This window comes from Varroa destructor, unplaced genomic scaffold, assembly GCF_002443255.2.
Source record: "Varroa destructor unplaced genomic scaffold, Vdes_3.0 BEIS01000006.1, whole genome shotgun sequence".
Classification (NCBI taxonomy): domain Eukaryota; kingdom Metazoa; phylum Arthropoda; class Arachnida; order Mesostigmata; family Varroidae; genus Varroa; species Varroa destructor.
The window spans coordinates 25110218-25133020 of NW_019211459.1; the positions used below are offsets into that span (position 1 = coordinate 25110218).

At 40.5% G+C, this 22803-nt stretch overlaps 2 protein-coding genes across 12 annotated transcripts in view; one reads left to right on the plus strand and one right to left on the minus strand.

Annotated features, from left to right (window-relative positions):
* Aldh (Aldehyde dehydrogenase) lies at positions 1 to 7223 on the plus strand. 6 transcript variants are annotated; one of them, XR_002674442.2, is made up of 11 exons: positions 1 to 451; positions 2587 to 2735; positions 3168 to 3335; positions 3557 to 3909; positions 4316 to 4515; positions 4737 to 4835; positions 5027 to 5146; positions 5280 to 5483; positions 5728 to 5841; positions 6025 to 6123; positions 7085 to 7223. XR_002674442.2 is itself a non-coding variant. In XM_022811745.2 (10 exons), the coding sequence occupies exons 1-10, from the start codon at positions 353 to 355 to the stop codon at positions 6055 to 6057; spliced, it is 1539 nt and encodes a 512-aa protein (XP_022667480.1). In that variant the 5' UTR covers positions 1 to 352; the 3' UTR covers positions 6058 to 6366. The 6 variants fall into 6 exon arrangements, 2 of the variants coding, with proteins under 2 accessions (XP_022667480.1, XP_086848058.1); XR_002674443.2 differs by having other exon boundaries at positions 6025 to 6119; XR_002674440.2 differs by lacking the exon at positions 7085 to 7223 and adding an exon at positions 6598 to 6864.
* The window catches only part of LOC111252992 (acetylcholinesterase-1-like), a 44499-nt gene continuing 28460 nt past the window's right edge, over positions 6765 to 22803 (minus strand). Inside the window, exons 1-5 of one of the 6 annotated variants that reach the window (XR_015329557.1) lie at positions 17336 to 18083; positions 13307 to 13360; positions 12693 to 12796; positions 11975 to 12395; positions 8803 to 8944 (exon numbers count right to left, since the gene is read on the minus strand). Coding sequence is in view for 1 of the 6 variants with exons in the window: in XM_022811742.2 (XP_022667477.1) it covers positions 8779 to 8944 (166 nt within the window). In the remaining 5 variants the exon portion in view is untranslated. Of the gene's footprint in view, positions 8945 to 11974; positions 12396 to 12692; positions 13157 to 13306; positions 13361 to 17335; positions 18084 to 22803 lie in introns of those variants that run through there. The other 5 variants (XR_002674438.2, XR_015329554.1, XR_015329555.1 and 2 more) reach the window with 5 other exon arrangements.

Consider the following 22803-nt stretch of genomic DNA (forward strand, 5'->3'; position numbering starts at 1 on the left):
TCGTTTGACACGGACATTAGCTAGCGGGACGGCGTCACCTGCAAGCGGTGCAGTCAGTGAAGCATCGGGATACAATCGTTAACCAGGCAATAGGGTAGGAAGCGGCGTGATATTCATCTTTAAAGTGACGATGAAATGCCATTGATGCGTGTATCTATATCGGTACGCATGTGCAGGAACGCTCGCGAGTCGCAGTTGGAGGCCTGTTGACGCATATAGGTGAACAGTAACTGATCAGCTTCTCTAGTGTCAGTACGCGCTTTAGGGTAGTTCGGGACTGACTGGTGTTCGGGGTGGAAGATTGGTGATTTTGTCTGTCAGTGAAAAATACGAAACAACGAAAGCTATAACGATGCTTCGATTTGGGGCCAGATTCGCTACATATGCGCGGCACTATGGAACGCAGCCCATGGTGCAGCCTGTGAGGACTCCCGAAGTGAAGTACACACAGGTAGGTGAGATGTTTGCTCATTGGCGATATTTGATATAATGTATTAGGTGTACATATTGCACGTATGCGTGTGGTCAGGCGAAAAAAATCAGTTGTTGTACTGCGTCCAGTTAAAGATAATTCCTAATAGGAAGTCCCAATATTTAATTACAGAAAGCCGTGTAATTCTCGAGATATTCTTGCAACACGAACTAGTAAGGGTAACATCAAGTGAACACGTTCTGAATCGTTGCTAAAAAAGGCCAAACGTAACTTCAGACCGAAATGATATTCTAGATCTTTTTGTTTACTTTTCTGCTTACACAAAAATGCCCTGTCAATATCATTGCTACCGATCAGAGCAGAATACCACTCTTACATCTTAAACATGTTGTGATGTAATACAACATTTGTACCTTGAAACTAAACAAAAACCCATCTGTCAATCCCACTTGTGGATCCCAAAAGCACGTTGTTGATTGAAGCTTGAGTCTGACTCTTTGAAACGAAGGCCATCCGTGTTGCGGTATGTAATGTCTCTCATTTGGTTTCTCGGAGCAGAGTATTGCGTCTAGGTTTACATAAACAGGTGTCCAAAATTAGTGTCACGGAAGATATCTATTAATTAGTGAGATGCTGTTTCAGCCCACCGATTAGGAATAACGTCTTCCAGTTGAAAATTACGTATGTTTTATTTTAGCCTTCCATAACAAAAAAAAAAAAAACTTTTTGCTTTGCATCATAGTGTTGTGAAAGTTTCTTTCTTCATTATATTGTGTTGGTGGAAAAAGTTTATTAGTGTTAGTTACTTTCTCCATTAACACTATATAATATAGTGTTAATGGAGAAAGTAACTAACACAACGTTGATACCCAAACTGAAGTATTTTTCATGGATCCGTGTGTCTTGCATGGGTCATCTGGGTAATGCTTGTTTTTCTAATGTCTATTACAGTAAATATTTTCTGAACAACTTTTTTTCCTCGATGCCTTTATCGATGTAATTCCCCTACTGTAATCTGTTTTTTAAATGACTAAATAGATAAAACAAATGCTTGAGATTTAACACTAGCTGGCGTTTCCTGTGTTGAGTACCGATTTTGAGCTTAGACCGCCTCACGTGTGCATAAGTTTAGTACGCAAAAGCATTGCAGTATTGCGGGAACGAGTAAAATACGTATGCCGTGCTGTGGGCTTTCCGAAGTGGGTAACATTTGTTTGTTCTGCACTTGAACTGTGTACTTCGTTTGGGCCTTCGTATTTACTATGAGCTGACAATTCGTAAATAGCCATGCCTCACTCAATGCTTAGATAGCTTGCTTACTATCGGTTTTATCATTAGCTACTCGGGTATCGTAAGTGTGCTGATTGACCAACGTTGCAGAAGATTTTAATGTGTACTTTTCTATGAAATTTTTACGGAAAAGTTTTTTTCCGTACAAAGAAGTTGTTTCGACACTACCCTGACTATATTACCCTTCAGAGAACTGCAAACTTTTGAAGGAGCTTGATTTCAGAGAACGCTGTTACCTTTCGTATTACATTGTAGAACATCTATGGCCGAAAACTTAGTCTGCTACTCGTACGTTAACAATTGCAGAGCGAGTATCTTGTGCATTAAATATACGGGCGTCAGCGACATCGGTATTCGGGCGTACGACAGATTAGGATTGATGTTTGCCTGTCAAGGGCGCAAAAAAGATTCAAGAAATTGCTGATACTTTTTTCTTTTACTTAACATAACGTAGTTTTCGTTGTATTTGCCTCTAACAGAATTGAAACAAACACAATTATTTTAGAGATAGAAGTGATGTATAGAGAATATTTATTAGTTTATGTAAGTGTCTTAACATGAGTGTATACACAGGATTCTGTCGATCGTTCGTTAACTCTGTTTAGATAGGCTTAGGTACAGCATAAGTAGGATATCGATGGTATGAGGCCAATTAATTTCGCAGTGTCCTGCATATAGCACACGAATAGGTACAGTAATTAGACAGGTAGGATAAGGACGATATAAGTCTTATACTTATAAACCGCTACGCCTCGTAGGATCTTGTTTCCTTCTTTCTTAAGGGTTTCATGCTAAGTTATATATTGGTCCCTCTAAGTCACATCTTTTAACGCAGACTCTGCTGTTTCAATTATACTGTCTAGTTATTTATCAACAACGAGTGGGTAAACAGTACCCAAGGAAAGACGTTTATTACTGAAAATCCCACTACAGGGCAGGCTATCACCGAAGTCTCAGAAGCCGATGCAAAAGATGTCGATCGAGCAATTCAGGCAGCTCGGGACGCCTTCAGGTGTGCAGAATACATGTTCATTACGAAACTTAATAATCAGCTTCAAGCCGAAAGTAGATTGCACTTACCATGTACTTAGGGAAGTTTAATAATAAGCTTGATGACAGGAGTAACCTCAGATATAAATTTTACTAGTGAAAAAAATTTCTAGCCACTTAGAGGCACTTTAGTTTAATTGTAATAAAATAATAGTAACAAGAAGAAAAAACAAAAAATAAAACAAGAAAATAAAGAAAAAAAAGAAAGTAAAAAGAAAATAAAGAAAAAAAAGAAATAAAAAGAAAATAAAAAAAAAAAGAAAATAAAAGAAAGTAAAAAGAAAATAAAGAAAAAAAAGAAATAAATAAAAAAGAAAATTAAAAAAAAAAAGATCAGCCAGTATTAGTACTAGGATTATTAAAATTATGATTCTTATATATCCCGTTTGCGCAGGCTCGGTTCTGAATGGCGAAGTATGGATGCTTCACAGCGTGGGCACTTACTTTACCGTCTAGCCGATCTCATGGAGAGGGACCGCCTTTATCTAGCGTCGCTGGAAACCTTGGACAACGGCAAGCCATTCAGTGATGCCTACAATATTGATCTCGAACTTTCAATCAAGTACAGTTTAATTCCTACTCATCCTATGAGTTGTTAAATTGTTTGTAAAATATAAATGCATATTATAACGAAGACGGAAATATTAAACATCTATTATTATAAACAAATATTAAACAATATCTAGCTTGTTCACTGATTTTTTGGTAAAAATACTTCTCGTTGGGTAACGCTGTACTGTTTGTTCTCAAATGTAATGGCCACACTATGTTATGCGCTAATAGGTGTCTACGGTATTATGCCGGATATGCTGATAAAAACCACGGCAAGGTATTGCCCATAGATGGCGAATACTTCGCATTTACAAAACACGAGCCCGTGGGGGTCTGTGGCCAGATTATCCCGTGGAACTTTCCCTTGCTCATGCAGGCTTGGAAACTCGGTCCGGCACTGGCCACAGGTAACACAGTCGTCATGAAACCCGCCGAACAGACACCCTTGACGTCCCTGTACGTTGCTCAACTTGTAAAAGAAGCAGGTTTTCCACCTGGTGTTGTGAACCTCCTGCCCGGATATGGTGAGACTGCAGGAAGGGCGATCGCAGTACATCCTGATGCTGATAAAGTAGCATTCACCGGTAATAAGTTTTTCAAGCTTTTTAAGGTTAGGTTATGTTATATATATAACGTTTATGTATAAACGTAACCTAACCTATATATATATATATATATATATATATATTATATACGCAATAGTAGCAAGTTTGCTACTTGCGTTATCTAGTTATAAGACGCCACTAAGGCATCCTTTAGTTAGTTCAGGCACAGGTGTCCGTGAGGCAATGCATGTGATGAAACTGTACACAAAATAATTTCTGAACCCGAACCCTTTGACAACCGGCTTCGGTTATAACTGGCAAAGCGTTTTGTCTATTTGAAATATTAAATCAGTTTAGTGAGTAAGCAGATCTGATCTGGTTAAGCTATTCCAGGTACACATATGTAGCATTGCAAATATCAGTGCGATTACACCAATTCTTATAGGTTCTACGGAAGTGGGAAAGCTAATTATGCAGGCAGCCGGATCATCCAACCTGAAACGAGTTACCCTTGAACTGGGCGGAAAGAGCCCGAATGTGGTCTTCGCTGATGCTGATATTGACCACGCGATCGAGACTTCGCATTTCGGCCTGTTTTTCAACCAGGGCCAGTGCTGTTGCGCTGGGAGTCGCATCTTTGTTGAGGTAATTATTGTGATTTGTGATTTTACATTGCTTCGGCTGTCGCTTTCGGTATTTCTAATATCCTGGATTTCGTTTTAGTTACAATATGGTATAGAAGGCAATGGTTTGGAACCTCAAAAAAGCCTTTAGGGTTATTAATAGGATACAACCGTGACACGCTCTGCTAGTAGCTTCAATCACACTTAAGGTTAGCAACTTGTGATTTGTCTGGTGACGCTTAGGATAAGATCTACGATCAATTTGTGGAGCGCAGCGTAGATTTGGCAAAACAGCGCACTATTGGAGATCCGTTTAACTCAAACACGAAGCAAGGACCTCAGGTCGGTAACCAGGTTTCTGTACTATTTAAACAACTACCTCAGTGTAACTACTAATCGTTTCGTATCCATTCGTAATAGTAACGATCGCAAATACCCCTTGCTGTATATGCGATATCTATGTCGAAAGACGTTTTTTAAAAACCTATATTAAGTTAATTGTATCCGATACTTGTAACCTGTGGTTTTGGTAGGTTGACAACAAACACATGAAAAAAATTCTCGACCTAATTGACTCTGGCAAAAAGGACGGTGCCAAGCTGCTAACCGGCGGATCACGTGCCGGTGATAAAGGATACTTCGTCGAACCGACGGTAAAGATCTCTAATCATTATTAAAATGGAAATCTATATAATATGAAATTATGTCAATTTTATATGCATAAATGAGAAAAAAAACATTTAAGAACCGGAGCGTCGTGTTCCCATATTGGATTTTACATTGCAGGTATTCGCTGATGTTCAGGACAACATGCGCATTGCTCGCGAGGAGATTTTTGGCCCTGTTATGCAGATCTTACGCTTTAGAAATATCGATGAGTTGATTGATCGTGCCAATAACTCCAAGTACGGACTCGCTGCGGCAATCTTCACGAAGGATCTCGACCGCGCAATACACATGAGCAATGCCCTTCAGGCTGGAACCGTTTGGGTAAGAAACGTGTCCAGCACTCGTTCCGATGTCAAGGCACCACTGTCTATTATGCAGTAGTGAATTATCGAGAAAGTGCAAAGTTTCGTAGACATACGTGGCCGTGACAACGAAATTATAATGTTACAAGATCGATGATCTAAAAGGAAGGTGAAATTCGACAACGGCAAACAGCGCATCGCGCAGGTGCTAATACAGGGCGAGAAACAAATTTCTGGCAAATTAGGATGTAATAATCTTACAGGTAAACTGCTACGACGCTCTGGCGGCACAGGCGCCCTTTGGCGGATATAAAATGTCTGGTCTTGGTCGTGAGCTTGGGGAGTATGGCCTACAGGCGTACACTGAGGTGAAAACGGTACGTTATGCAAAAACTGTTGAGACTATGTATGGTGCTCGCACACGGCTGATAGGTTTCAACGTCAATACTTCCAATTCAATTCAGCCGCACTGTATCATATACAAAAATTACCAGAACCATCATCTATACATTGATATATCGAACTAAACTAATTAGCATTATTGATTGGACTTTTGACAGGTATGCATGAAGATTCCGCAGAAAAACAGCTAAACAAAGCAGCGGTCACATTGAACGCGAGAGGCGACAGCCTTGACCATAGATGGAAATGCCTTGTATGTATGTATGACTTCCATTTATGGTTAGCTACTTTTCATGCGAAAGGTGTGTTTGTAAATGATTTTAGTCGACTAGAGCTGTCATTAAGCACACCTGTTACAATATCGTAACATGTCACACATCTATGTTGTGCGTCATTAAGCACACCTGTTACAATATCGTAACATGTCACACATGTATGTTGTGCAAGTTTAGTTATTTTACTAATAACATTCAATTTGATAATAAATATTACCTCATGCATTACTGATTTCTTATCGGGTAGTTAGACGTATGGCTCAGCGTTTGCTTTGGAGATTCGATTTGGTTATACAACCAAATCGAATCTCCATTACCTCTGCGCGCTCTGGGAAGTTAGAATTAGCTTGAGAGCAAAGGTTTGCCGTTTGTATACTAACGATAGCAGGTTCAAAGCTGTGTAGAGCCAATTAGTTAGAAATTCTTTTTCCTACTGTCCAACAACTACATTTTTAGGATAAAGCGTTTCGTTCGCTACTACATTGCGGAAATTCTAATGCTGAGGAGCGCAGCGCGGTTCTAGCGCAGGTTTAACTTCAAGCGTTAGGCCGCCAATACTCATCCTGGATTACTACAGGAAGGCTCATTAATCTAGGTCAAATATTTGAATGAAAACAAGGGTGTAGTTATCGATACGTTTACTTTGATTCGCATACTTTTCGCTTTATATAAAATATATTTGTATAAATATATTTTAAATAAAATATATTTATATAAAATGTATGTACAATGCTCTGTTATCAGCTCAACTATATAAGATATACTAAAATAGAACGGGCAGATGATCAATCACAGATAGCTGACACATCAGCTTGCTGGAGCGTACCTAACAATATACACTCGTCGAATATCGGGCAGATCTTCAACAGAATCAACATAACTTTGTCAAAGTTACGTAAGCAATAAAGAGCGTACATTTCTTATCATATTTTCATCCCTATAGGCCTAGCAGCACCGTGCGTTTCATTTATCCGTCATGTGCAATAACTGCAAGTACAATGGCAGCCGGCCTTAAGGTCAATGGGTACGAGCGTATTTGTCTACATCTCAATAAATATTTTTCTCTATAAATAAAAAATTGCTTTCTCGGTGTTATCCTTTATCGGGGAAATCATCAGCTTCAAAAAATCTATTCGTCTTTAGTAAACAGATGCATTTAGCGTCCTGCTACGACCAATATATAAACGGTTAATTTGTAGATTTTTCTGTTAATTCGTGTATTGGTGAACAATCTCACTTAAAAAACGGTACAATGACAGGACAATTTTGAAGTATAATTCATGCCGAAAGCACATGCTGTAGAGAGAGCTTATATGGTCAGTTATAACATGTGATTTACCTCTTTCTCATACTATGATCTCATACGGTAACCATATATATCTCTCATATATATATATATATAATAATATGTTGCACACAATGGACACTGATTCGAATGGATATAATATAGTAATAAGATGTCTGCAGTGAAATGATGGATAGTATATCCAGAATAGTTTTTTTGTATAAGTATAGGGTATCTCATAATCAGCATATTTTCTACATAGATCATAAATGATCGCAGTAACCCAATAGTCCACTATCGAGTCATCGTGAACTGCTTTGCTGCCGGTGTACTCCCGTGTGCTGGTCTAGTCCCATGGCATTTGGGCCACTGAATCAGTATAGGTTTCGACGGCCGTTCGATCGTATGTGACAGGGCCGAATTTCGAGTGGTTATGGGTATGGTACTGATAGCAACAGAAATACGTCACTGTGTGCTTAACCGAATAACAAAGATACTTTTCAATGCGTGACACGTTCACAAAGAGGGTAACGTTATCTGTCCCCTTTTCCATAGCGAAATTTCAATCGAATTAGATTCAATCTGTACGTCACTATGAGCGTCTGAAACAGCTCATGTCGAAGATGGTCCAACCCTACTTTTACATTGGTGGCAATACATTTGTATTAGGAACAGAAAACAATCTTATTAGATATAGTATTCCTATCTAATAAAATACGGTGTATAATATATAATAGAAAATAATAAGATGTACGAAGGTAAATATATCAGTTTACTAAATACATGTGTGGTCGTGTAAACTGATAAAGGTAGTACTGGTCGCCTGTGATAGAACGATCAGTATTCTGTACAACTTTACAAATAACATGACAGTACAATGCAATATCTCTTGTAACATCATACGGTGAGATGAACGCGATTGTAGAAAAGTCAGGGGTAAGAGATTTTGTCAAAATAGCTTTCACATAGATATTTTTCATAGACCAGAAATGTTTGACCTGTTGGGTACGTTTTTTCATATATTTAGCTTAAGTTTGACAAAAGAAACGCCGCTTGGAATGTTCCAAGCCTATTTTCAAAATTTTGTCAAAGCACCTGAATACGGGCAGGCCACCATCAAGGATTTAGAAGGACCATGCGATAGCCGGCCTAACAGTCTTTTGTAGCGAAAATGTAGTAACAACATTATTAAGAACGACTGCGACCTTTGCCTATGTTGTATCCCACCGGAAACTGACGTTCGCCGGCGTCGTCACAATAAGAATTAAACAATGCCTTGTTTTTATTTCGTAAACAATATTCAATAATTGTTATAAATACCAACCACCAACAAACGTTAAGCGTTTGTATGATTATTGCCGGTGCCGTTTTGGTAGAAGGTAGGCTTTCCAGAACTCGCAGAAGCCTTCGCGGAGTCCAGTCGTACGGATAGTGTAGTTTCTAGCCGTAATCTCAAGGTAACGCGGCGCAGACTTACGGTGAGCAGACCACGTCTCGCCAGCGACCGTTGGCGGTTTACTGAAGTCCGGAAAAAGAACGAAGTGATTTGTATGGTATCAAGTTGATTGGCTAGTCCACTTAGATGTTATTGAATTTATTACGTCATGCTAAGAATATAGTTGGTAGACTGGCGGCTATACGTCTATCGAATAATGCTAAGCTCAACTTTCGCTTGATTTATGATGCGTTTCGAAACCGGCCTTACGGATTTGACGAGGAAGTTTTCAAACGCAAGTATATCATTGTGTTAATATAGGAAATCTGCCATTTACTGAATGCGCACGATAGCATTACACGTACAGTTCTAAGACATGAACGCACGTTGTTACAGACAATTTAATAGATGCGCGTAACACAAAGGTAACGTATTTACCTAGGACATTTATCATTTTACCTTCTATCTAACGAATACTTAACCACATTTTTTTAACACAACTTATATACAACTATAAAACGACTTTTATATAAAATTACATATATAATGTCATTTCTATCATAATTTACGCAATTTTCGCGTGATTTTACATGTGCGTAACAAAATTTTTCTTATCTAATTTCTCTCTGTTGTGATAGAAACAATATTATAAGCTCATCAAAGCCGATAACAAGTTACGCGTTAGTTCCATAATGGTAGTTACATTAAAATATGGCCCATTTTAAGACGAGATCGCTTAGAAAGGTTTAAGATTATATCACCATATATATATATATATATATATATATATATATATATATATTACCATAATAGTGTACCATAATAAGTATAAAATTTCAGAAAATTCGACGCGTTAGGTCAAGCAAGATTGCGACAACGAGCGCTGCATATGCGAACTATATTTACATTAAATTATGATTTTTTACTAGCGGTTATAAACAATAAATCTGTAGCCACAATGCTTGGCCTGTTGATGTCGCGGCGTTGTGTCCCGAAGGAGATTCTTTTTTCTTCCATAGAAACATTCCAACTGCATCATCAGTGAAGAGTCTTACGGATACATTGCTCAGTATTGTCATCGTTATTAACAGCATGATTTTTCTTTATTTGTTCATATGTTTTCGTTGCGTTTTTCTTAACATGTTTTATTGTTTTGCCCCTTTCGTTTCCCGCCATGATAGATATACTTGTCTTCCTTTCCTCTAGCCACCTGCTCCTCTTAGCAGCACACGAGGTATAGCGTATGATCTGTGGTAGAGGGTTATCCGCATACTGTCTGAACTATATGATCAGACCTGTACTTGGAGGCCTTCATCCATGCTATCTCGGACTTGCAGATACATAGATTCCCATATATGTGATTTGATATAGTAGTTGATGAGGGCTACAGGCAATATATCAGTAATACTGTATTCAGAGCTTATCACCAGATATATGGTACTAGTCAGTGAAGTGGGGCCTGCACGCTTCTGTGGGTGACAATCGCTGCCCATCGGTTCGTCTAGGCACCCAACGTAATAAACTAGTAATCAGTGGCCTATATCCGGAACTTGCTTGGAACTTTGGTATATTGGAATCCGGAACTTGGATGCTTGCGCAAATAGCGAAAGCGAAACTTGTTGCGATTACTATTAATGCAGTATGGAAGAATGGGAGAATTTTAAATAGGACATGCATGTTCGACACTTCGATATGTCGAATGTAAATTACGGGGCGTGTGGCACTCTCTATTTAGATAAATGGTTTTTTTATTATCTTTTTCATTATTGCCCCACGTAGATATTGGGGCAAGCAGGAGACAGTTCTAGTATAGTGTTTTGGAATTACTGGCAAAAAGGAAAACCTCGGAGGCATATAGCCATTTAGTAAATCGCAATTTGAGAACAACGTAACAAGGTGGGAACTTCCCGGCAAATTGAATGAATTATGGGTAAGTAAATTGGATTTAACTGTGGTAGTTTACCTGTAATCCACTTAACTATTTCGGACCAATGGAACATTATATTAACCGACTACCGAAGAAACTGTATTAAAGCCATTATTATTTATGATTTTGGCAGTGTTCCTTCGCTTTTTTAAAACAGTCATTCATGAACGATAACTCATCCGTGATACTGTTTTGCCAACTAGTGTGACTGACGTCGTTTTCGTTCAGTACCATGAAAAACTATATACAATTATCTAGATATTTAGCGAATGCATAAGCCTGCGCGGACCCGCTAAAGTATGAACTGGCTATCCTGGGATCCGTGATTAACGAAAAAGGGCTACAAACTGATGTAAAAGTCCATATACAACGGGTGATAAATGAGATTGTTATAGGTTTAATTGCTTGATGCTGATTTGCGGCCGCATCATGATTACCCCGAAGTTTAGCAATGCCTTAGATATACGTTTTTATCTATTGCAAAAAAAAACTACGTTAGATGACGAAAACCGCATTAGTAGTATGTGATGATGCCCTTAATGTATAAAGCACCCGAAGATGTTGGAACGAAATTTTTAACCAACGTGTGTGACCTATATGAATAACCCTACACGCAACGTATTCGAAGTCGAAGGTCCGGTGGCCTTACTGGCTAGGTCTCTTATTGAACAAGACTCGGTGTCGCTCTTTAAGACTCGCCCACAACACGCATAGGGAATGAGAACAGATTTTTACATGTGCCGACAGAAAGATCACTCATAGGTGCGTTTACTGAATGTGACTACTGTTCGCTTCGATTATTGCTTTAATCCAGGGTCTAAGCCATTTGAAAAAAGCAGGCCAGAGGTCCTAAAGATACGAAGTGTAAGAGGCAAACAAGTTTGTAAAAAATTTGCCTTTTTAGCCGCTAATTCGAAGAATCCAGTTGGCAACGAGTTAGAATATCAAAAACATCCACTGATTTCTAATAAAATTTCGCAAAATAACAGAAATAGCCTTCTGTGCAACTTTCACGAACCTCCATACTTAACTTAAACCTTACTGAGGTCACTTCTACGGGGTTTTCAGGAACCTTAAGTACGTGCGCTTCTTTATAACAACAACAACGCATTGCTTTGACAAATGGCTATCACAACTGCCTACTACTGTGTTTAGTTTTGTGCGTGACTCAGACGCGACCACGTACGGAGTAAGAAGTTCCTTTTTCGTCAACCTTCGGCAGCATCTCTATGTAGGACGTTAAATCTCTTCCTCCCACGAATTTGCCATTACGCATTGCCTAGGGTAACTCGTAGCTCAAGCAGTCAAATGGTCTTATCATTATTCGTCCTTATCTCGTGTACTGTCTCCTTATTTGAATTTTGTTACGAAATTAATTACTGCTATCAGTCATGTTAATAGTCACATTGTCCCTGTTGTTCTTTTTTGTCATGATTGTTATTACTACTGCGGCGGCTGGCGTCGTTGCCGTGGGAACTTTCCACAACGCTGTTGTCCATCACGCATCCATCGAGTGCGTGTAACAAGGGGCTGGGTCCTGCCGACGCTAGCAGGTAGGTACTCCGGCAGGCGGAGGTGAAAGGTTAATAATTCTTGAACACAATTGCCTATTAAAAGTCCCACAAAACAAAGTCATAGTCGTAGGTTGAATCTTGTAATTCCAGCTCAGCTGGAACGACTCTCATCGTTATTGTTGTTATGTCACGTGGAAGGAAGGGAGTTGCAGACGCAGCAGTAACTGGGGAAGCAGTCTAACACAAGGCAGTTTTATGCCGATAATGCGTAGCATAGTGTAGTAGTCATAGTTTTACCATCGTTATAATCATGTCCATCCCTTGGATAGGTCGGCAATCGAGAAGAGGGGCAAAATATAAGACTGAGAAAATACGAAACGGCAAACGCACCTCTTATGTCGATTGCAGTTTAGATGTTGTTGCCGCTGCTGCAGCAGCAGCTGCTTTTTTGTTATTGTGATTGAGCAGTTGTTTTATGATGACGCCGGAAGTGGCTGCAATAACGGTAGTCGTTAACGTTGACAAGCTCGATATATTGACTTAGTATACAAATGCTACAGGTAGGAACCTCTAGCGGTCAACACTGTAAATGAAACTGTAACACGTACAGGGGCATCGGGAAGACTAGACATTGGCATGATATATAAACTTGAATATGAAAAGTGTTTTGACTCATCGAAGAATTACATCCACATTACTAACAGCACTAGTTGACGGTTGTATGGGGAGGAAGCTTGCCTTGTAGTATACCGTACGCTTCGAGTCGTTTGTTTCGCTTTCGCATCACTGGCGACTGATCTGTACGAGTGTACTCACCGTTATACTGTATTAACAACGCGGCTATACAGTGGTGCCTTTAAACAAACAACAGAATTTTTTAAGGTATACGGAAATGTGTGTTTGGTCACTCAAAACGTCCAACATCTACGGTGCTCTGTGTACTACAAGTGCAGTACCATGTGTGTAGAGCGATTCCGACATTTTGAATTTTGGCGATCACGCACCTTACCTCAGCTATCATTCTCGCACTCATACAACGCCGGAGTGCTAGTAGTGAACTGTAACAAGGACATGTGAATTATATTATTATATGATAGATATGTGTATATTAAAGTTGAATAAACTTCGATTTACACGATCTCTCGTGAAAGATGGAGACGGCTGATTTAGTCGATAGCACCACAACTTTCGTCCACAGATTGACTTTTTAAAAGCGGAATAAAATCATTGACATAATGCGCTATGCAACCCCGTATCTTAATCTGTAAAGGGCACGATCGGTCTGCTATGCTAACTTTTAAGCGATCATATAAGAACGAAGGGGGTAGCAGCAAAGAAATCAGCAAAAAGCAAAAGAAACTTCTTTGAGAAGCAGTTAAACACTACATTATAATATATACATATATATATAATGTAGTGTATAATATTAATGTGTAAGTATATATATATTATGTGTGTGTAATGTTCATTATATATATTTATATATATATATATATATATATATATATACGCACGCTTTATGAATCTAGATGGCTGCAAAATTGTGCCAGGGTACATTAACAAACTTCATGCACAGGATACGGTATTATCCACCATAGTCGCCTCAAATCACCTAAATGCGAACTTACAATGATCAAACAAAACAGCCCCTGACTATATCTCTTTATCGTTCAACGCTTACAAGATGATAAGTTCATCGCTTCTAAGCAACTTGAGAAAACTAAATAGCCCACAAACAGATGTTTCTGTACCCATTCGGAGGACTTAGTAATGCTGCGATGACTGCAGCGAGTTTTAAACGAGCTCTATGACATACGTTGAATTACTACTTTTTGTTAATTTTATATTCAATACTGCTTTCCGGTAAGCATTTTTTAGACAGCTAACCTTCTAATGTGAAACAATATCTATCCATGCCGGCCTTCGAACCCAGACTACCTCACGTGTTCCAACGTTTAGATCACGGAAAATAAAATACCGCCATTATTACTAATAAAATGAACAAAAGAAAGTCAAGCAACTATATATGACGCCACTAAGTCTAGCGGTACCGATTTTGAGGTAACTTATTCTTTGGCGTTCGTGCCGAATGGCGTTTAAGTCGTAAGTGTTTAGTCGGCTAGCTAGAGGCAATTCGATAGAGCCCAGATGGCTGTTTTCTATCGGTCGTAATCTTCACATTTGGATAGTTTTTTTTTTTTTTTTCGCTAGCTATGTTTATCCTCCTTATATTATCCAGCCGCGTACATCGATTGTGGACCGTACCTGCTGAATCGCGGTGACCAGCCTCCTACAATGGTATGCGAATCGTTACCGCGTGGACATACGTTGAATCGTCGAAGCTATAACTTGTTTACTTTCTCAAGTTTAAATTGAATAGAACCATAAAAAGATAAAACCAAAAAATAACCCAAAGATGGTACTGAATAGGACAGGAATAAGCTTATTAATCCTGGTGCTGGCGCAACGATCTCAATGTTGTCTTACATTTATTATTGCCAAATGCATTATAACTGTTGTGATAAATGTAAGGTAATAACTTGGCTTTAGTTAGCCGCTTTCATCACAGCGCTGTGTACAATCGCGTTCGGTCTCAATCGGCTACCGCGCGAGTCAAGTGTTTTCATGAACCTGCTGCTTACCTTATAAAATGTGCACATAAGGAGGAAATTTGCCTCGGAAAATGAATTCCATTGCAATGCAGATGTATGTTTCTCAGATGCGTACCGATACGGAAGTAAATAAAAGTTCACTCTTTTTCGAGGCAATACTCTGTGTCAGCTGGTGCCACGCTATCTTCAAGGGAAAACATTAAAAGCTCTACCACAATTTACAATCAATATCAAGAAAGCAGACGCCTGGTCGGAACTCTCCCTAAAAATACAGCCAATCTACTCGGCATGGATACGTCGATTCGATTTACTACTGAGTGCAGTGTTAGATTAGCCCCAGTTTCATGTTTCAGGCCAAAAGCTCCTGACGGCACCCGACCGCGACGACCCACCCCGTATGGCAAAATGACATTTCGAACCATACGATAACGACTTACGATGCTAGTCCGGCATAACGTCGCCGTCAGCTTATACGTTATGTATCATTATCGAATGCAGCGCACGCAGCAACGCTGAAAACAAGAGTCAAACGACCCGTGACAGGCCTTGAGAAGCGGGCCGTATGAAACATCCCGGTCTCATTTCTGCACAAGTTGCTATGCGACATATATCACCTCACACCATAACGGATCTGCGTAGATATTTCTTTAGCGTCCACCCAAAGCCACTCCAAACCGACTTTCTCTCCCGTATCGAAGCCCGCGTCGATGAGCTCCAGTAACAAGCGTTTCTGCTTTTCCTATTTTAGGCGCATACACCTGCCTACTTGTTGTATTATGTGTCTTCCTAGTTGGCTTCTCCTGTTTCCTTGTTCTACGCGCTACAATAACACCTCTTATCGTCGGGCATCCTATATGTGTGTGTAGTACTCAATTGGAGAGGTTTTATCCTTCCCTTCGTTTCGTTTGTCAGAGACCCCAAAGAAAGATATAGTACCGCCGAAGGCCTGTTACGACACGCAAGCTTGCAAAACGAATTCAGCTTCAAGTAGCAGTAGGCTCCTGTTGGTATTTGTTAGCTCATCTATGCATTTGTATGTCTTTGTATTTACCCTTTCATGACAGTCACTTCGATTGGGACCAGTGACGGGTTTTTGAGGGAATGAGCGAAAATTACAAAATGCATACACACGGTCCGCTGGATACGTTGCGGAAGTAGCGCGACTAACTACAATACGAAAGATGTTTAATGGGCTAAGGACAAAGCCGAATGGGCGGTGGGCTGCATTCGACGAGGAAGAATTAGTAGCGCCAGCATTTAATGAGGCATAAAGGTAAATAGAGGAAGCGGGAGATAATCAAGCCGGTACAAGCAATGGAGGTTAGACGCTAATTAAAGAAATTGTCGAAAGTATGGAAAGCAAAGCCTAAACAGCTGCTAACCACCAGAATGGCGATAGACAATGAGGTAATAACCTTCGTTTGAGTGAGGCAAATCATCCACGGGTAGATTTTTGATATTATAGATCGACCTATTCACGTTTCATTAGCGACTTTAGTTGAAAGAGACGACGAGGCAGATAGGGACGTACGGATATCCTCGTGCCATCTTTACATAACATTACCACTATAATCGCTATACCTTGTTCAACCATTTAGTGGCTTCCTTCTATTAAGTTTCCGGACATCTCTGATAATTCTTCCTAAGTTGCTAATTAAGTAGCCGAAAGCAAGCCTTGGCGAGTGCTGAACCTAAACGTGGAGCAATGTCAACTGCATGTAATAGGATTTAACTCCAGACAAAGGCCGAGATATCGTAGAAACGATTTTTGGACGCGGGCAATATTATTGCCGAATGGTGAAACGTCGAGCAGACACTTCTTTAACTTATTCGTACTTACTATATAGTGGGTATTTCGTTTTTAAGGTTATTATCCACACGAAAATATGCTATGTTTATGTTAGAGAGAGCTCAAAAGTTACATTACAGAGTAGACAAAACTTTGTTTACTTTGTAGTTGCTACCGATACAGTTTTCGACACACTCGTTTAAACTATTGCTTTCTGCTTATTCAAGTCTCAAGAACGTTACGGGCAACTGAATGTGTGAACTACTCGGTCATTAAAAGGTGGCCTGCTCATTTCTGTCAGCTGTCATATTGGTCCATACAGTTACTTACAGACTTTTAAAAACATAAGTGTAACATAAGTGAAAACAAACATAAGTTTTTTTTTCAATGTCTAATTAATTGCGCATTTAAACAATATGTCCATACAAGCATTTCCGTTAGTAATGCCGACCCCCCGGAAACACCAACCCCAAATCGTATTTTATAATCATTTAGCTAACTTTAAATTTGTCCTGCAAATCATTCATTATCCTGATCTGGAAATTCATTAAATACACGGTGAGTTTCCTGTCATCACTGTCTTAGTACCCCATTTTCACATACTTCAGCGACTTCATTGAGCTTCACAATACCTTTTTTTTCTTATGTCTGCTGTTGCAACTGCAGCTACTGCAGAGAAACGAAATGCAACACGAAGAAATGTAGAGAGCCGATTTCCGCTATGGCTTACCATACTCATTACATGATATTCATCATCAGTCAAACCTGTTAGTGATTTTCCGTACGCTAATTTTCCGTCGTCAAAAATACTGACGTCACACACAAAGCATTCACACAGGCAACATAAGCGTATGTTTCCATATATTTCATGACACGTCGCGCACTTCGCGTGTACACCGTCCTGGGAAAACTTGTATGAGCCGCTGTCAGCGATTGGCGACGCCGGACTGCGTTAAGATTTCTTCTTGGTTGATGCAGGAGAAAAGCTTTCATTTTGAGGGGGTGAATAGCAGCAGCGGCAGCAGCGGTGCATAAAACAATGGACGCTCTTGCAGCTACTGCTATTGCCGTCGTTTGGCCGCGGAAGCTCTTTACTGTAGAAGAACGAACCGGCGGGCAACGTCATACCGGAACGACAATTCCTCTTCGAACCAGTCTTTCTAGTTTTGTGGTACCTATGAATTTGCCCCTGAATTTGTCTCTGCATAAGCACGGTATCTATGACTAAACACCCTATAGCATTAGCGGTCACAGCGAGAGCACTGGCGACCTGCAAAAACTTTCCAAAGGCTAGGTATAGTTGGATGAAGGCATGTATCAACAGCCATACCGTCATACTGCTAGCGTTCGCTAGGCGTAGACCAAGTCCATTCATACTTAGGCTACTGCTGAATCACGCGGTCCGTGACAGGTGCAAAGCAGCACGAACGCCAACGCCGCCTCACCCGACGCTAATAACTATTACATGGTGTTTCCGTTTTCTTTACGATTCCGTCTTCGCAATTGGAACGCCGACCAACAAGCATGCTGAGCGCGGAAGAAAAAAATTAGCGACTACTTTCACAGTTAATCATGCTGCAGAACGCGAAGTCTACGTACGGGCTTCAAATGACGTTGGTTCATGTGGGCGACACGGTAACGGCTACGTTTGGTGGCAGGGTGAATCAGTGTGAGCACGCACGTAAATCCACTGCTCATTCAGTTCTAATAACAATATCGGAAAGTCACAGTTGTCAAACAACAACGTTGGTGGTGGCGGCGGCGGCGGCGACGGTGGTAGCGGAGAAACGCGTACGCTGTTTGTTGGAGTGAATGACGCCCAAGCCATATACGAGGTGACAAACGGTAGGGCGAAAGAAAAGAAATGAAATCAGTTCAAATCGAATCGCTAATAGAAAGCAGGACATAGCGGGGCGCCTAGAGAGAGAGACCCATTTGTCACTATTTTGACGGGTCATTTATCAAGATAGCTAGAAATAAGTCAAATGTGAAGCTATGCTTGTGCGCTACAAAGGGACAACTGGAAACCAATTGCCCCGTCAATCGGATTACGCGTTTAGAGGCGATATGCCCGGTGGCTATAAAACTTATTTTTGGATCTTCGTTCAAAAGTGAGATGTCCGTCACGGAGGGTGTTCCCATCAAGCGAAGCGTTACTTTGGTTTGTCGAACTAAACGACGCCAAAAGACAAAATTATTTTATATTTATTATCGCTGTTGAGGCTAACGCAAACTTTAAGGATTTATCAGCCATCAAACATGGGACGTCTAAATATACATCTAGTCAACTAGTGGTAATTATATAGCTGTTGCCAAATCAGAATTACCACTCAACGGATCTAATAAAGAACGAAAAATAGAAAAATATTTAAAAGAAAAGTATCCATAATGTAACTATTTTTTAAATAGACCGAAAAATGTAAAAAGATGATCGAAAATAAAAACAGAGAGCTGACGTCCGTCATACAGTCGTCGACCAGTAATGCTTCTAAAAATTAGCCGAGCATGGACACTATGTTTCTATGTAGACGAGCCCAAAGAAGGAGGACGAAATCAGTTCAGCAGCTGTCGAGGACACCGGCCGTAATTAACGATGAACTCGATCGGAATTCCGTTACGTCGAAAACCGTTTGTCCTATAGGGGTCGCATGCCTCCACCGGTGGAACATTCCTCCAAGAAGCAAGGCCGACTGGCGCAGTATTAACCACATCGGCTCCCAAATACCGTATGTGAACACAGCGAATGAATAGAATCGGATGGAAAAAATAGCGACTAACAAAATGTTGTACAAGGACGAGTGACCTAACCTTCCCTTTATACTAGAGGTGGCATCCGGCTAAATTGCATCGTTGCTGATACAACCATTATCAATACCGAGGCTGAAGTCAATGATACCCTATGCGATCGCAACATTCAGGCAGCAGTAAGAACGAGAGTAGTGATATGAGTGTCGTCTGCTATAGCTGCCGATTTCGGCGGTGCTGTTCAAGGTGTAAATTGCAACGTAACTTCCTTGCCTAACTCCAGCAGCAAAAGCAGCCCGTACTGATAGCGAAGTCGATCGCGGGCACTAAACGCTGGATTCACAAGGAGGCTATTGCCGCCTTTTTCCACTTCTGCCGATCACACCATCGCCGCTACTGTGGTCCGAACTCGCCAACAGATATTACCGTGGCGGTGTTTCCATACTGAAAGTTACTTCCCTTTGTAGCTGTCGTTATAGACGGCGCGACCGACGGACAGGGTCTGATGCTGTCATTGTTGCTGACATTTTGTTAGGTCAGGCAGCTTCAGCCTACTCAACTGGTATGTGATGGGCATTGGGTGTATACCCACGTTCGACTAATGCTCCAACGGAAAAAATTGAATCATTAAAGCGCCATTTATGATTGTGATAGTTGTCACAGATTCGTCAAAAGGGTAGAGCTGCATTTTAATTACTGCTTCGAAAACGTAAAAGTATGTACACAACAACACGGTTCGGTGTGCCATTAATATTTTAGATAAATGGAAAAAATGTAAGAAGTTTACTTATAGAACTCATGTCAGACTTGGTGGCAATGCAGTGAATGCATTTTCTCTTTACAAACATCAGCTAGTAATACAAATGACATGTGTTTGTTTCGCTTCTTAGCCTGCTTTATCATTTTCGATCATGCCTTTCATGTCTTTAATTACCCAATTTCTAGCTATGGTTAATTGATTGTGGCTACGTAGAATGAAAGATGTAAACACGATCATATCCGAAATGCACTCTTAGGCGAAATCGTCACACGACAAAGCCACTGGATGGAACATTAGCCGCTGAGGTTGTCGATCTAGTTGGATTGTTAGTTTGGATTTTAGGTTGATTATAATAATTGATTATATATGTAACGCAGTCAACGTCTTCGTCATTGTTTTTACTATATTCGTTGTTTCTTCCCTTGTTATCCTATTGTCCAGACGTTTCCAGTTAGCCTAATTTAGCTTGAAGATATCGGCATACATGCTTGGTCTGCGACGATCTACGCAGATTCAAGCGCGGATGGGTTTGTCCTGCAAGATGAAGGCTGGAAACGCCGCCTGGACCCTTAGCCAGCGACGAGACCCGTAGCAATCCCGTTGGAGATGTAACGTCGTCTAACAAACATCTATGGCAGCCACACACTATGAAATTGCTTGTATCCATTGTGGCCTTAATTTAGGCGACAAACCGAGTCGCCAAACAATTTCCACCAACCGATCGGCGCTGCTGAAGCGTATCACACGCGGGACATTGTATTTTCCATGAGGTAAAAGAATAGGGAAAATAGAATCGCAAGAACAGGCGCGTTCATGCCGCGACTGCGAAACAAAATAGCGATAGAGCAAGATTAATTCCACTCCGAGTGGTTAGCATCGGCGTGGGTAGAAAGCTCGTGGTAAAAGCGTTTGCGGAATATTTAAGTGTCGATCGAGCCCTCGTCTTACATTTCCGTATGTGGGGGAAGGTAAATCAAAAAGAGCAGTGAAAACGGCGTTTATGACACTTCATCGTATGTACAGAAAGAATTCTCATCAAACAGTTTACGCAGACTAAACCAGATTATTCGGAATCTGATGATTATCGATATAGTTTTAATGCTATAGACTGTCCGTACGTCAAGTGTCTCACGATAGAGTCCTTTCTCGACGCCAGGATGGAAAGAACCCAGAACAAAGAGTGACTGAAATGATCAGGTTTTTTTTTATATAATAAAATCTCACGACATGTAAGCTTATTCAAAAAGAAATGGAGCGCAGATACATGCACACATACACCGCGTATCCGTAAGCCTGAGAAGAATAACAACGACTACAGCACGTAAAATAATTGTAAAATTCTGGCCTAGAAGTGAATCCTTTCTATATACTATATATATTACCATATAAATGTGACGTGCGCAGAAATCCAAATATCTTGGCGGTTAAAGGCTCAACGATGCTGTGTAGAGGCATTTAACAAGATGTTAAGTACGAGATTGATAAGCATGTTCATTAACTACTAGGATATAAACGGCACGGGAAGCCGTTGCTACTTTACGCGCATTGTCTAACGTTTGCTTAGTCAGAAAAGTCTCGGAGGAGACAATTAGTTGCTCTTCCAATACTTTAACGGCATTATATGACCCATTTTTGTGTTTTTTAGTCGCCCACGCACCTATTACTTCTTCGTAAGTAAAAGATCTGGTAGTGGGTAGAGCAGTACAAAGTCATAGGTGCTTTATACCTTTGCTATTCATTGACGGCTTAAGATTTATCACACGTCATTGAATTGGTGAACATAGTTCTACCGACTGACATTGCTTACGTATACTAAAAGGGCAACTAGTTAATGCGGATCATTGCTTTGGGAACTGAACGTAATTTTGTTGTATATAATGGTCAGAACTTTCATCGTTCGGTGGGGGCAGTTTACCGGTACTACCACGTTTCCTTAGACCAACCTCATATTAACGCCGGCGTTCATTGCCTATAACGAATAACACAAGCTATCCCGTGCCTTCCAGTATTTTTCTTCTGATTCCAACCAGAGTGAACGTGTGCTCTTTCGTCTTTTAGCTCTTCTATATGTCGCGGTGAACGACCCAAATATATGTGACATATAGGCCATTTGTTTGAGGGTTGCTTATTGACCAACAAACAACAATAGTTGCTGCTGCCTCCGCTGTTCTCATAACAACAGTAACAATGTCTGAATTACACTGCATACATCGGTTTGCTCGCCCTGGCCGTTCGGTCGCCTCACTGTTGCTGCAGGAATCTACAGGTTTTTTATTTTGCCGTTCGCATTTTGTCTTTTGGGTCTGGGTCGTAGACGTGGTTCAAGTAAGTGGTCCGGGCTGTGTGAGTCGGGCGCCGGCCAGGATATATTCGTCGTTAGCCGTCTACTGCTGTTGTTGTCAGCATAATTGCGCATTGTAAAGCGATTGCCACAAAAGATGATGTGTGGGCGGACAACAAAGGGGAATATGCTGCCCGGTAACTGCATCGCTGATGACCGCAACTGCAGCAGCTGCAACAACGACAATAACAAACTCCGATCTGATATTAGGCCTTATAGACGCCCTGTTAATGATGCTTAACTAGCTTTGCTAC